Source organism: Panthera onca, chromosome D2 (genome assembly GCF_046562875.1).
Source record: "Panthera onca isolate mPanOnc1 chromosome D2, mPanOnc1 haplotype 2, whole genome shotgun sequence".
NCBI lineage: Eukaryota > Metazoa > Chordata > Mammalia > Carnivora > Felidae > Panthera > Panthera onca.
The window spans coordinates 9,446,650-9,461,936 of record NC_138349.1 but is presented as its reverse complement, the minus strand read 5'-3'; the positions used below and the strand labels follow the sequence as shown (position 1 = coordinate 9,461,936).

The 15,287-nt window shown below is 54.8% G+C and overlaps 1 protein-coding gene across 1 annotated transcript in view; it reads left to right on the top strand.

Annotated features, from left to right (window-relative positions):
- Positions 1–15,287, top strand: part of LOC132684797 (scavenger receptor cysteine-rich domain-containing protein DMBT1) — a 79,368-nt gene that overhangs the window by 42,700 nt on the left and 21,381 nt on the right. Inside the window, exons 21-28 of the mRNA XM_081790571.1 lie at positions 1,236–1,559; positions 4,077–4,400; positions 5,206–5,235; positions 5,857–5,883; positions 8,508–8,831; positions 11,349–11,672; positions 12,478–12,507; positions 13,129–13,155. Of these exons, the coding sequence (XP_081646697.1) occupies positions 1,236–1,559; positions 4,077–4,400; positions 5,206–5,235; positions 5,857–5,883; positions 8,508–8,831; positions 11,349–11,672; positions 12,478–12,507; positions 13,129–13,155 (1,410 nt within the window). The remainder of the gene's footprint in view (positions 1–1,235; positions 1,560–4,076; positions 4,401–5,205; positions 5,236–5,856; positions 5,884–8,507; positions 8,832–11,348; positions 11,673–12,477; positions 12,508–13,128; positions 13,156–15,287) is intronic.

Below are 15,287 nucleotides of genomic sequence, written 5' to 3'. Positions count from 1 at the left end.
TGGCCCCATGAATCCCTAGCCTTTTTTTTTTTTTTTTAAACCATTCATCGGTTGAAGGCCATGTTGATTAATTGAATCTTTTGACTCATTTGAATAGGCTTTCCGTGACTGCTGCGTACAATTTTGATATTTGAACAGCTGTTTACAGATCTCCTGGGTATATACCTGGGGTAGAATGTGTGGGTCAAGTGATGACGTTATGTTTCTCTCTTGTGGAAGCACTGAACTGTTTGCCACAGTAGCCACACCAATGTAGGGTGCCATTAGCTGTGTCTGGAAGTTGTGCTTTCTCTACATCCTCAACGACACGACTTCTTCTGTCCCTTTCATTGTAGTCATCTGTCTGTGGATAGGATTTGCCTTTTCCTAACGGCTGCGGAAGCGGTCGTCTTCTCATGGGTTTGTTGCATGTGTCCATCTTGTTTGGAGACCAGAGCTCTCATTGAACGCATGCCTGGAAGAATGAGAACCAGCAATGGTCATGCCCCAGCCCAGCTCACAGGGTGCAAAGGGCTGGGTCCAGGTGAGCCCGATCACTCATGAGCTGTGCTGTCGTGCTGAACGTGGCAAATGACCTTCCTGCCGGCAGACCTAATGCTGCCATGTTGTGTTTCTTTTCTGCCACCCACAGGTCCGGGCTGCTGTGCGTGTGCACAGCTCAGAGTCAGTGATCGTTAGTCCTGCCCACTGGTATGATATTCAGAGGGCTCACGGACTGTTTCAGATTGAGTACAAGCTCGGGGCTTAAGAGCGACACGAGTCAGTGGTCAGCATAAAGGAACCTTCACAAGAACCCTCAGGCCCAGTAGTAGGGTGCACGACATAGGACGGTCAGGGGAAGGTGGAGTCTGTAAGCACTAGGTCTAGGACAGTTTCTTGATGGTGGCTGGGTAGGAACTCTGGGCTTGATGTAGGTGCTTGGGTTGGTCATCGAGGTAGGGAGGCAGGCGGCTGGCTTTCACCCTTCGCCCCTGCTTCCCATGACCAGTCAGCAATCCCAATGCTGACATCGTGGGCCACCAAACTGTGCACATGCGTAAACCTCATGACCCTCCGGGGTATCTGAATAGCCCCTCAATGGTGAACAATGGTGAGCAAGCTTCAGAGAGTCCTGTGCTGGGCACCCTTAACCTGCATGCAGAAGTCATGGTCCCTGAAGTAATTCTTGTCCACTGAGACCCTGGGGCTTTTCCTCCAGGGAGGAAGAGAAAGATAATTTTCGTGTCTCCTGCTAGGGAACGAAACAGGTTTGTCCCTGAGGCTGGTGAATGGAAGTGACCAGTGTCGGGGCCGCGTGGAGGTCCTGTACCGAGGCTCCTGGGGCACCGTGTGTGACGACAGCTGGGACACCAATGACGCCGACGTGGTGTGCAGGCAGCTGAGCTGTGGCCGGGCCATGTCGGCCCCGGGAAGTGCCCGCTTTGGTGAGGGCTCAGGGCCCATTGTCCTGGACGACGTGCGCTGCTCCGGGCAAGAGTCCTACCTGTGGCGCTGCCCCCACAACGGCTGGAACTCGCACAACTGTCGCCATGGGGAGGACGCCAGTGTCATCTGCTCAGGTGAACTTCAAAACTCTCATGGCGATTACTGAGAACCGACACACTCCTTTCTCCAGGGTCCCCACCCGACCTCTCCTGGATATCTGTGTCTCGAGGTCTCCTGGGCGCAGCTGTCCCCTGAAGTGCCACAGAGGTGGACCGCAGGGGCGGCTGCCCTCTTTCTGTGGACAGAAATTGCTTGGGATTATCAGTGACACTGTGGGTGACAAGGTGCATTCACCTTTCAGTGGGCAGCCAAAATGACCCCCTGCTTGTCAGCTGGATCATCTGCTCAGTCCACACCTGATTTCCTAGGGCCCTTTTCTCAAGGCGCACCTTTTGGGAATGTGGTTGAAAGACGAGCCACCTTCACTCCTTTGTGGCCCTATGCTTCGGGGTCCTCCATGAAGCCAACCTAGGGAGCAGGATTGCAGCCTAGATTGCGCATCTGGGGCGACAGTGATAGTAGTGGAGAAGGGGATCGATGTAGGGAATGGCTGGTGAGTGGCACATGGAACACTGATGAGCCACCGAGGACCCCGGGGCCTGAGCTTGGCCCCCTGCAGAAAGCCTGTGAAACCTTGTCAAGGCTGAGCGCATAGCACCTGGGATGGGAGGCTTGGGATCTTCCTAGCATAACTGTTCAACCCATTCTAGCTGTTTCCACGTGGCGTGGATGCAGTGGTTCTGAGGGTGTTCGTGGGCCTGCTGGTGGCATTCCGACTGCCGGAAAGCCAGTCCTCAGGCCCAGCAAGGCAAGCAATGGCAGTGGGGCATAGGGTGGGGCTCCCAGAGGACTGAGAGATTCATGGAGGGCCCTTGCTGTGTCTGCCCAAGGACACGTGGAGTCATCTGCTTGTGAGATTAGGCTGATTTCTTCAACCTTTGATCCAGTTGGAGCACCTGTGTGCTTTTGTGTCTGCCTTGAGGTTTTTTCTATTACAGCTGTTCACCCCAATGTACGGTTCGCCCGGGTGAGTGTCAGGTGACCCCACTGGGAATGTCTCTTTTCGTGGTTCCCATCCTTCTTCTCAGCGCTCGGGGGAAGCACCGCTCTTGGTCGAAATTATGGGTATCCCGTGTTTCTGCTTGTCAGTTAGTCACGACAGTGGCTCTTAAAGAGACCTGGAGCTCTAAGAGGCCCGTCTGGCCATCGGCCCAGGAGGTTTCGTGTAGTTGTTTCAGGCTGTCCCAGGAGACAGCTGCGTGCAGGTTCAGGGAACTGGCCTCTGTGTTTGGATTTCAGCTGTAATGCAATCTGGGCCGACACGTTGGGTGGAACAATGGACACGGATGACCACTGCCCTTCTCCTGAAGGGACCTCAGAGCATGCTGGATTCTCTCCATCGCTCGCCGTTTGGAACGCCCTCAGATTCATCTGTGTCCCGTGCATACGTCCAAAGCAGATGAACAGTGCCCTGGGGGTGAAAGTGTAGCAAGTGATGGTGTGTTACAGGCACTAGGATATCTGACTCATTTCAGGTTGACCCAGCACCACTCAGACATGCATACCTCAGGGTGGGCAGGATGCGAAGGCCCTGTGAGGGAGACAGTGACATGCCAGGTTTCGAGATGGATGTGGACGGACCAGGTGGTCCTCCCGCAGAGCCTTCATCCCAACAGGGCTGGCCGAGCAGCAGGCCTGTGCAGCAAGGTGACAATTGCAGGTGTCAGTGGTCAAGAGGCCCGCCACACACTCTTTTCGAAGACTCCTTCCCGAGATGTCTACCTCTCGCTCTTCCCTCTGTCACGATTTCTGGACACCCGGGCCCCCGGTCTACCCACCTATAAGACCAACAGGGAATAAATATTCCTATCCAAGTCCCTGGCTCACTCTCCTTCTACGTAAAGTTTGGTTATGGAAGTCACAGGAGGGGACTCGGGGTGTGTCTTTGCTCTCTTTGCCGCAACCTCTGTGTGTGTTTGGTAGCAGAAAGAGGTGACTCTCAGATCCCAGGTCTGAAGGTAGGCGGATAGCCCCCTGACTCCAGTGGGATCGATGTTCAGTGCTGACCGTTCTGCAGGAGGTTAACGTAATGCTTGGAGATCTGTCCAATCTCCTGAGACCTCCCTCATGGCTCGCAGGCCGTGGAGCATATAGCCTTGGGAAGAAGGGGGCCCATGTGCTAGTATTACACCTTTCTTGCCACGTTGCAAGCAGGTCCTGGGGCTCTGCCTGAACCCAGGCAGGACCCTACAGAAGCCAACAAGCTGCCCCACAGGGCAGCGGTCTCGGCCTGACAGCGATGGCTGGAAGATGCCCTCGTGAGCATGCCCAGCGTGGATGGGGGTTGTCTTCCTACTCACATGCATTGCATCATAGCGTCCTTTCCCGCATCGTGGCATCCTTTGGACAGGTCTGTCTAGGTGTCTCAGCTCTTAGGGTGCGTGGGCTGAAGATTCAGCTCTTGGCATGTTCGAAGGGGAACGGTGCCCGGGGAAGACTGGCCGTGAGCAAGCTTTTGAGTCTGGACCAAGCCTTAAGCCTTTGGCCAGAAGACGGACATGGACAGTGGGTTTTGTTCTTTGTCTTTCTAGGGAACGAGGCAGGTTTGTCCCTGAGGCTGGTGAATGGAGGTGACCGGTGTCAGGGCCGCGTGGAAGTCCTGTCCCAAGGCTCCTGGGGCACCGTGTGTGACGACGACTGGGACATCAATGACGCCAACGTGGTGTGCAGGCAACTGGGCTGTGGCCGGGCCGTGTCGGCCCCGGGAAGTGCCCGCTTTGGTCAGGGCTCAGGGCCCATTGTCCTGGACAACGTGCGCTGCTCCGGGCAAGAGTCCTACCTGTGGCGCTGCCCCCACAACGGCTGGAACTCGCACAACTGTGGCCATAGTGAGGACGCCAGTGTCATCTGTTCAGGTGAGCCTCTTGTCGTTGGGAGTTTCTCTTGCTGTTGGCTAGGGAAGAGAGACGTCATGTTCTGATCCGATCGTTGGAAGCTACCTATATACCATCCCTGTCTTCCTCACGTCTCCTCAACTCTCCTCCAGTGTCAGTGTCAGCGTCAGTGTCAGTTTTTGTCAGGCTGGCAGGTGTGGAGATGGTAAAGTAGGACACGTGCCAAACTGCCAGTCCCCGCGAAGCCGTCACTGGCCCTCCTGCAACATTGCAGGTGGCGGCGAGTGATCGGCCTGCTGAATGGGGGTCTCTCGCGGGGATCCCAGGGCTAGGATTGCAGACCAACCTGTATGTGTGTGGCTACGGCCGCGGCGGGTTTGGGGTCCTGAGCCCCTGACTGCGTGTCCCCCGCTGGAGGGGTGATGCCCGGTCCGTGCGGCGGGTCTGTGGTGCGAGGGGCCAGCTGCTTCTGCAATGACTGCCAGACAAACCTTGTCATGAGCCCTGCTTAGGCCTGAAAGATCAGCCGTGGCATGTTGGCGGGAGCTGGACTCCTCGGTGTTGCTGCCGTGGTGAGCAGCTGAAAGCTCAAGGCACACGTTTGGTTTGTGTGCCTTGGAGCCAATCACCTTGACATGGGAAATCATGTTCTTGGTGTGCCTGGCCCTTTGAAGAGGGTCGTCCTTCCAGGGTGTGGATGTCACGGGCCCTACCCTCCGTGGCTGGGGACCAGCATCGATGGCATCTGACCCGCTCAGATCCTTCCCCCTTGCGTCCGGTTGGGGCAGCTCTGTGCGGTGTCTCACGTGCTCTTGTCTCTTCACAGCTGCCCAGTCCCAGCCCACGACCGCACCAGGTGAGTTCTGCTGCCTCTTGACTCCTGAGCGTCTATCTCCTCTTGTAAGCCAGCCCTGGCCCCAAACTTTACATCTAAGGGGGACTCCGGAGCTTTTCTCTCTCCTGGGCCTTCCTTGGTCCCTCTCGGTTATGTAGACACTTCCAGTTGAACAGCCCACAACACACGGACTGTCCTTACTGGCTCAGTGAAATAAGAGTCCTCTGGGTACACCGTCCTCACTAAGACCTTAGATGACAGAGAAGGCTGTCTCGGGAACATTTCTGCTGGATTGCATTGCCTGGACCAAATGCTCCACGTGTTGGGAGAATAGAGACGTTTTCACGTCCTACTCCCCATGTGGAGCCTACGTGATGCGTTTCCCAACGACAGGGTCATAACAGCACGGCAATTACCCTTGCACATGGCACCACCTCGTTGCCGTTGTGCTGGACATTCGACGGTGGGATTTTGCCTCTTGGCAGCCTCTCGGCAGAGACCCCTTTCTCCTCTATCCGGCAGAACTCCTCAGATATCACCACCATTGGTCCCACCTAATAGTCACTTGAGCCAACCTTGACTGACTCCACCTCCTTTCTAATTCTACTTTTTGTTTCTGTCTCTCTCTCTGTGTCTCTCCAGATTGGTGGTATACAAGTCCTTCCTACGGTAAGCATCCTTGATTTCCTGCCGAAAGATTATCATCAACACCATAACCAAGTGGCGTGGGTGAAATTCCTAAATGTGGGTTCGGCTTCCGCCCTAACCAGCGTATTCAGCGTGGGGCGTTCTGTTTCCCCACAAGAATTATGATTTCCTGCCACCTACCGGTTGTGGGATCTACTAGTCAGGATGCTTTTGTTCGCAATTGACCGGAACCCAGCTCTACCGGTCTTATGCTAGGAGAGCATATGACATATGCTAATGTCCATGATGAGGACATTAGTGGTGGGTGGGTCTAGCTTCAGGAACAACGGGATGTACAAGTCCCAGGACCGCCTGCTCACAGTGTTTGTCTTAGCACCATTTTCTCTTATGTGCTCGGGCTCACTATGGCTGTGCATTGTGCACATGAGGGGCCGATGCCAGTGCCAGGTCCCTGTGCCACCAGGAGAAGGACTCTGTTTGTCACCCATTGTCTGGTTGACATGTCCTGGGAGGCCTCTGATACCTGCTTGGGAAGAGATGAGTCACCGGAACCATGTGCATGGGCTCTGATTCCCGGGTCAGGGTCCCCATGGCCACCGTCTATACCTCCAGAGACAGGGACAAGATGTGATACTAGGGCCTCCTTGACCCTCATGGACAGGGGTCTTGGCCACTTGACTTCATAGGAGCGATGGTGTCTGTACCTACAACTCAGGGCAAGCGGTTTCTGACCCAAAGAAGCTCTTCCCTGTCAGAGCTTTGTTCTGTCCCAAGTGCTCTCTGCTGAATGCTGCCCACATTTGCCCAGTCCAGGCACAGAAGCTTGCCTCTCCCAGGGCTGTCAGGCCATGTCGCGCTCTACGCTGGAGCTGGCCTCCGGTTTCAGGTCCGGTTCTGTGCTGACAGTGCAGTGTCCGTGGGGCAACTGAGAGGGACTCGATTGCCCCTACAGCCTGGTAGCTCGTCTTCCGTAGGGACCGTAGGGGTGTCTGCTCCTGCTTCTTTCAGTCCTACAGTAGGACGGGGATGATGGTCTGTGTGACTCAGGACTGTAGCAAATGGCCAAATAGTGCTTGCTTTTCTGCTCTTTGGGTCTCTGGGCATAACCGCTACCCCACAATTCTCCAGCCTGATGTCTAGAGTCTGGAGTTTTGAGGATAGTCAGAGCAGTGCCACCAGCACAGTATCTACTTCCAGAATTGTTCATGCCCCTGATGGAGATTCCATGCCGTTACCATTCACACCCAATCCCATTTCTCTCCGGTCATCACCTGTCTGCCTTCTATCAATATGGATTTATTTACTCTGGCATTTTCGTATGAATGGATTCGGTGCATATGTGGCCCTTTGTGGCTGGCTTCTTTCAATGGCAGACTCTCTCAAGGTTCACCACGATGGCACACGTACACAGTGGCCCCATGAATCCCTAGCCTTTTTTTTTTTTTTTAAACCATTCATCGGTTGAAGGCCATGTTGATTAATTGAATCTTTTGACTCATTTGAATAGGCTTTCCGTGACTGCTGCGTACAATTTTGATATTTGAACAGCTGTTTACAGATCTCCTGGGTATATACCTGGGGTAGAATGTGTGGGTCAAGTGATGACGTTATGTTTCTCTCTTGTGGAAGCACTGAACTGTTTGCCACAGTAGCCACACCAATGTAGGGTGCCATTAGCTGTGTCTGGAAGTTGTGCTTTCTCTACATCCTCAACGACACGACTTCTTCTGTCCCTTTCATTGTAGTCATCTGTCTGTGGATAGGATTTGCCTTTTCCTAACGGCTGCGGAAGCGGTCGTCTTCTCATGGGTTTGTTGCATGTGTCCATCTTGTTTGGAGACCAGAGCTCTCATTGAACGCATGCCTGGAAGAATGAGAACCAGCAATGGTCATGCCCCAGCCCAGCTCACAGGGTGCAAAGGGCTGGGTCCAGGTGAGCCCGATCACTCATGAGCTGTGCTGTCGTGCTGAACGTGGCAAATGACCTTCCTGCCGGCAGACCTAATGCTGCCATGTTGTGTTTCTTTTCTGCCACCCACAGGTCCGGGCTGCTGTGCGTGTGCACAGCTCAGAGTCAGTGATCGTTAGTCCTGCCCACTGGTATGATATTCAGAGGGCTCACGGACTGTTTCAGATTGAGTACAAGCTCGGGGCTTAAGAGCGACACGAGTCAGTGGTCAGCATAAAGGAACCTTCACAAGAACCCTCAGGCCCAGTAGTAGGGTGCACGACATAGGACGGTCAGGGGAAGGTGGAGTCTGTAAGCACTAGGTCTAGGACAGTTTCTTGATGGTGGCTGGGTAGGAACTCTGGGCTTGATGTAGGTGCTTGGGTTGGTCATCGAGGTAGGGAGGCAGGCGGCTGGCTTTCACCCTTCGCCCCTGCTTCCCATGACCAGTCAGCAATCCCAATGCTGACATCGTGGGCCACCAAACTGTGCACATGCGTAAACCTCATGACCCTCCGGGGTATCTGAATAGCCCCTCAATGGTGAACAATGGTGAGCAAGCTTCAGAGAGTCCTGTGCTGGGCACCCTTAACCTGCATGCAGAAGTCATGGTCCCTGAAGTAATTCTTGTCCACTGAGACCCTGGGGCTTTTCCTCCAGGGAGGAAGAGAAAGATAATTTTCGTGTCTCCTGCTAGGGAACGAAACAGGTTTGTCCCTGAGGCTGGTGAATGGAAGTGACCAGTGTCGGGGCCGCGTGGAGGTCCTGTACCGAGGCTCCTGGGGCACCGTGTGTGACGACAGCTGGGACACCAATGACGCCGACGTGGTGTGCAGGCAGCTGAGCTGTGGCCGGGCCATGTCGGCCCCGGGAAGTGCCCGCTTTGGTGAGGGCTCAGGGCCCATTGTCCTGGACGACGTGCGCTGCTCCGGGCAAGAGTCCTACCTGTGGCGCTGCCCCCACAACGGCTGGAACTCGCACAACTGTCGCCATGGGGAGGACGCCAGTGTCATCTGCTCAGGTGAACTTCAAAACTCTCATGGCGATTACTGAGAACCGACACACTCCTTTCTCCAGGGTCCCCACCCGACCTCTCCTGGATATCTGTGTCTCGAGGTCTCCTGGGCGCAGCTGTCCCCTGAAGTGCCACAGAGGTGGACCGCAGGGGCGGCTGCCCTCTTTCTGTGGACAGAAATTGCTTGGGATTATCAGTGACACTGTGGGTGACAAGGTGCATTCACCTTTCAGTGGGCAGCCAAAATGACCCCCTGCTTGTCAGCTGGATCATCTGCTCAGTCCACACCTGATTTCCTAGGGCCCTTTTCTCAAGGCGCACCTTTTGGGAATGTGGTTGAAAGACGAGCCACCTTCACTCCTTTGTGGCCCTATGCTTCGGGGTCCTCCATGAAGCCAACCTAGGGAGCAGGATTGCAGCCTAGATTGCGCATCTGGGGCGACAGTGATAGTAGTGGAGAAGGGGATCGATGTAGGGAATGGCTGGTGAGTGGCACATGGAACACTGATGAGCCACCGAGGACCCCGGGGCCTGAGCTTGGCCCCCTGCAGAAAGCCTGTGAAACCTTGTCAAGGCTGAGCGCATAGCACCTGGGATGGGAGGCTTGGGATCTTCCTAGCATAACTGTTCAACCCATTCTAGCTGTTTCCACGTGGCGTGGATGCAGTGGTTCTGAGGGTGTTCGTGGGCCTGCTGGTGGCATTCCGACTGCCGGAAAGCCAGTCCTCAGGCCCAGCAAGGCAAGCAATGGCAGTGGGGCATAGGGTGGGGCTCCCAGAGGACTGAGAGATTCATGGAGGGCCCTTGCTGTGTCTGCCCAAGGACACGTGGAGTCATCTGCTTGTGAGATTAGGCTGATTTCTTCAACCTTTGATCCAGTTGGAGCACCTGTGTGCTTTTGTGTCTGCCTTGAGGTTTTTTCTATTACAGCTGTTCACCCCAATGTACGGTTCGCCCGGGTGAGTGTCAGGTGACCCCACTGGGAATGTCTCTTTTCGTGGTTCCCATCCTTCTTCTCAGCGCTCGGGGGAAGCACCGCTCTTGGTCGAAATTATGGGTATCCCGTGTTTCTGCTTGTCAGTTAGTCACGACAGTGGCTCTTAAAGAGACCTGGAGCTCTAAGAGGCCCGTCTGGCCATCGGCCCAGGAGGTTTCGTGTAGTTGTTTCAGGCTGTCCCAGGAGACAGCTGCGTGCAGGTTCAGGGAACTGGCCTCTGTGTTTGGATTTCAGCTGTAATGCAATCTGGGCCGACACGTTGGGTGGAACAATGGACACGGATGACCACTGCCCTTCTCCTGAAGGGACCTCAGAGCATGCTGGATTCTCTCCATCGCTCGCCGTTTGGAACGCCCTCAGATTCATCTGTGTCCCGTGCATACGTCCAAAGCAGATGAACAGTGCCCTGGGGGTGAAAGTGTAGCAAGTGATGGTGTGTTACAGGCACTAGGATATCTGACTCATTTCAGGTTGACCCAGCACCACTCAGACATGCATACCTCAGGGTGGGCAGGATGCGAAGGCCCTGTGAGGGAGACAGTGACATGCCAGGTTTCGAGATGGATGTGGACGGACCAGGTGGTCCTCCCGCAGAGCCTTCATCCCAACAGGGCTGGCCGAGCAGCAGGCCTGTGCAGCAAGGTGACAATTGCAGGTGTCAGTGGTCAAGAGGCCCGCCACACACTCTTTTCGAAGACTCCTTCCCGAGATGTCTACCTCTCGCTCTTCCCTCTGTCACGATTTCTGGACACCCGGGCCCCCGGTCTACCCACCTATAAGACCAACAGGGAATAAATATTCCTATCCAAGTCCCTGGCTCACTCTCCTTCTACGTAAAGTTTGGTTATGGAAGTCACAGGAGGGGACTCGGGGTGTGTCTTTGCTCTCTTTGCCGCAACCTCTGTGTGTGTTTGGTAGCAGAAAGAGGTGACTCTCAGATCCCAGGTCTGAAGGTAGGCGGATAGCCCCCTGACTCCAGTGGGATCGATGTTCAGTGCTGACCGTTCTGCAGGAGGTTAACGTAATGCTTGGAGATCTGTCCAATCTCCTGAGACCTCCCTCATGGCTCGCAGGCCGTGGAGCATATAGCCTTGGGAAGAAGGGGGCCCATGTGCTAGTATTACACCTTTCTTGCCACGTTGCAAGCAGGTCCTGGGGCTCTGCCTGAACCCAGGCAGGACCCTACAGAAGCCAACAAGCTGCCCCACAGGGCAGCGGTCTCGGCCTGACAGCGATGGCTGGAAGATGCCCTCGTGAGCATGCCCAGCGTGGATGGGGGTTGTCTTCCTACTCACATGCATTGCATCATAGCGTCCTTTCCCGCATCGTGGCATCCTTTGGACAGGTCTGTCTAGGTGTCTCAGCTCTTAGGGTGCGTGGGCTGAAGATTCAGCTCTTGGCATGTTCGAAGGGGAACGGTGCCCGGGGAAGACTGGCCGTGAGCAAGCTTTTGAGTCTGGACCAAGCCTTAAGCCTTTGGCCAGAAGACGGACATGGACAGTGGGTTTTGTTCTTTGTCTTTCTAGGGAACGAGGCAGGTTTGTCCCTGAGGCTGGTGAATGGAGGTGACCGGTGTCAGGGCCGCGTGGAAGTCCTGTCCCAAGGCTCCTGGGGCACCGTGTGTGACGACGACTGGGACATCAATGACGCCAACGTGGTGTGCAGGCAACTGGGCTGTGGCCGGGCCGTGTCGGCCCCGGGAAGTGCCCGCTTTGGTCAGGGCTCAGGGCCCATTGTCCTGGACAACGTGCGCTGCTCCGGGCAAGAGTCCTACCTGTGGCGCTGCCCCCACAACGGCTGGAACTCGCACAACTGTGGCCATAGTGAGGACGCCAGTGTCATCTGTTCAGGTGAGCCTCTTGTCGTTGGGAGTTTCTCTTGCTGTTGGCTAGGGAAGAGAGACGTCATGTTCTGATCCGATCGTTGGAAGCTACCTATATACCATCCCTGTCTTCCTCACGTCTCCTCAACTCTCCTCCAGTGTCAGTGTCAGCGTCAGTGTCAGTTTTTGTCAGGCTGGCAGGTGTGGAGATGGTAAAGTAGGACACGTGCCAAACTGCCAGTCCCCGCGAAGCCGTCACTGGCCCTCCTGCAACATTGCAGGTGGCGGCGAGTGATCAGCCTGCTGAATGGGGGTCTCTCGCGGGGATCCCAGGGCTAGGATTGCAGACCAACCTGTATGTGTGTGGCTACGGCCGCGGCGGGTTTGGGGTCCTGAGCCCCTGACTGCGTGTCCCCCGCTGGAGGGGTGATGCCCGGTCCGTGCGGCGGGTCTGTGGTGCGAGGGGCCAGCTGCTTCTGCAATGACTGCCAGACAAACCTTGTCATGAGCCCTGCTTAGGCCTGAAAGATCAGCCGTGGCATGTTGGCGGGAGCTGGACTCCTCGGTGTTGCTGCCGTGGTGAGCAGCTGAAAGCTCAAGGCACACGTTTGGTTTGTGTGCCTTGGAGCCAATCACCTTGACATGGGAAATCATGTTCTTGGTGTGCCTGGCCCTTTGAAGAGGGTCGTCCTTCCAGGGTGTGGATGTCACGGGCCCTACCCTCCGTGGCTGGGGACCAGCATCGATGGCATCTGACCCGCTCAGATCCTTCCCCCTTGCGTCCGGTTGGGGCAGCTCTGTGCGGTGTCTCACGTGCTCTTGTCTCTTCACAGCTGCCCAGTCCCAGCCCACGACCGCACCAGGTGAGTTCTGCTGCCTCTTGACTCCTGAGCGTCTATCTCCTCTTGTAAGCCAGCCCTGGCCCCAAACTTTACATCTAAGGGGGACTCCGGAGCTTTTCTCTCTCCTGGGCCTTCCTTGGTCCCTCTCGGTTATGTAGACACTTCCAGTTGAACAGCCCACAACACACGGACTGTCCTTACTGGCTCAGTGAAATAAGAGTCCTCTGGGTACACCGTCCTCACTAAGACTTTAGATGACAGAGAAGGCTGTCTCGGGAACATTTCTGCTGGATTGCATTGCCTGGACCAAATGCTCCACGTGTTGGGAGAATAGAGACGTTTTCACGTCCTACTCCCCATGTGGAGCCTACGTGATGCGTTTCCCAACGACAGGGTCATAACAGCACGGCAATTACCCTTGCACATGGCACCACCTCGTTGCCGTTGTGCTGGACATTCGACGGTGGGATTTTGCCTCTTGGCAGCCTCTCGGCAGAGACCCCTTTCTCCTCTATCCGGCAGAACTCCTCAGATATCACCACCATTGGTCCCACCTAATAGTCACTTGAGCCAACCTTGACTGACTCCACCTCCTTTCTAATTCTACTTTTTGTTTCTGTCTCTCTCTCTGTGTCTCTCCAGATTGGTGGTATACAAGTCCTTCCTACGGTAAGCATCCTTGATTTCCTGCCGAAAGATTATCATCAACACCATAACCAAGTGGCGTGGGTGAAATTCCTAAATGTGGGTTCGGCTTCCGCCCTAACCAGCGTATTCAGCGTGGGGCGTTCTGTTTCCCCACAAGAATTATGATTTCCTGCCACCTACCGGTTGTGGGATCTACTAGTCAGGATGCTTTTGTTCGCAATTGACCGGAACCCAGCTCTACCGGTCTTATGCTAGGAGAGCATATGACATATGCTAATGTCCATAATGAGGACATTAGTGGTGGGTGGGTCTAGCTTCAGGAACAACGGGATGTACAAGTCCCAGGACCGCCTGCTCACAGTGTTTGTCTTAGCACCATTTTCTCTTATGTGCTCGGGCTCACTATGGCTGTGCATTGTGCACATGAGGGGCCGATGCCAGTGCCAGGTCCCTGTGCCACCAGGAGAAGGACTCTGTTTGTCACCCATTGTCTGGTTGACATGTCCTGGGAGGCCTCTGATACCTGCTTGGGAAGAGATGAGTCACCGGAACCATGTGCATGGGCTCTGATTCCCGGGTCAGGGTCCCCATGGCCACCGTCTATACCTCCAGAGACAGGGACAAGATGTGATACTAGGGCCTCCTTGACCCTCATGGACAGGGGTCTTGGCCACTTGACTTCATAGGAGCGATGGTGTCTGTACCTACAACTCAGGGCAAGCGGTTTCTGACCCAAAGAAGCTCTTCCCTGTCAGAGCTTTGTTCTGTCCCAAGTGCTCTCTGCTGAATGCTGCCCACATTTGCCCAGTCCAGGCACAGAAGCTTGCCTCTCCCAGGGCTGTCAGGCCATGTCGCGCTCTACGCTGGAGCTGGCCTCCGGTTTCAGGTCCGGTTCTGTGCTGACAGTGCAGTGTCCGTGGGGCAACTGAGAGGGACTCGATTGCCCCTACAGCCTGGTAGCTCGTCTTCCGTAGGGACCGTAGGGGTGTCTGCTCCTGCTTCTTTCAGTCCTACAGTAGGACGGGGATGATGGTCTGTGTGACTCAGGACTGTAGCAAATGGCCAAATAGTGCTTGCTTTTCTGCTCTTTGGGTCTCTGGGCATAACCGCTACCCCACAATTCTCCAGCCTGATGTCTAGAGTCTGGAGTTTTGAGGATAGTCAGAGCAGTGCCACCAGCACAGTATCTACTTCCAGAATTGTTCATGCCCCTGATGGAGATTCCATGCCGTTACCATTCACACCCAATCCCATTTCTCTCCGGTCATCACCTGTCTGCCTTCTATCAATATGGATTTATTTACTCTGGCATTTTCGTATGAATGGATTCGGTGCATATGTGGCCCTTTGTGGCTGGCTTCTTTCAATGGCAGACTCTCTCAAGGTTCACCACGATGGCACACGTACACAGTGGCCCCATGAATCCCTAGCCTTTTTTTTTTTTTTTTAAACCATTCATCGGTTGAAGGCCATGTTGATTAATTGAATCTTTTGACTCATTTGAATAGGCTTTCCGTGACTGCTGCGTACAATTTTGATATTTGAACAGCTGTTTACAGATCTCCTGGGTATATACCTGGGGTAGAATGTGTGGGTCAAGTGATGACGTTATGTTTCTCTCTTGTGGAAGCACTGAACTGTTGCCACAGTAGCCACACCAATGTAGGGTGCCATTAGCTGTGTCTGGAAGTTGTGCTTTCTCTACATCCTCAACGACACGACTTCTTCTGTCCCTTTCATTGTAGTCATCTGTCTGTGGATAGGATTTGCCTTTTCCTAACGGCTGCGGAAGCGGTCGTCTTCTCATGGGTTTGTTGCATGTGTCCATCTTGTTTTGGAGACCAGAGCTCTCATTGAACGCATGCCTGGAAGAATGAGAACCAGCAATGGTCATGCCCCAGCCCAGCTCACAGGGTGCAAAGGGCTGGGTCCAGGTGAGCCCGATCACTCATGAGCTGTGCTGTCGTGCTGAACGTGGCAAATGACCTTCCTGCCGGCAGACCTAATGCTGCCATGTTGTGTTTCTTTTCTGCCACCCACAGGTCCGGGCTGCTGTGCGTGTGCACAGCTCAGAGTCAGTGATCGTTAGTCCTGCCCACTGGTATGATATTCAGAGGGCTCACGGACTGTTTCAGATTGAGTACAAGCTCGGG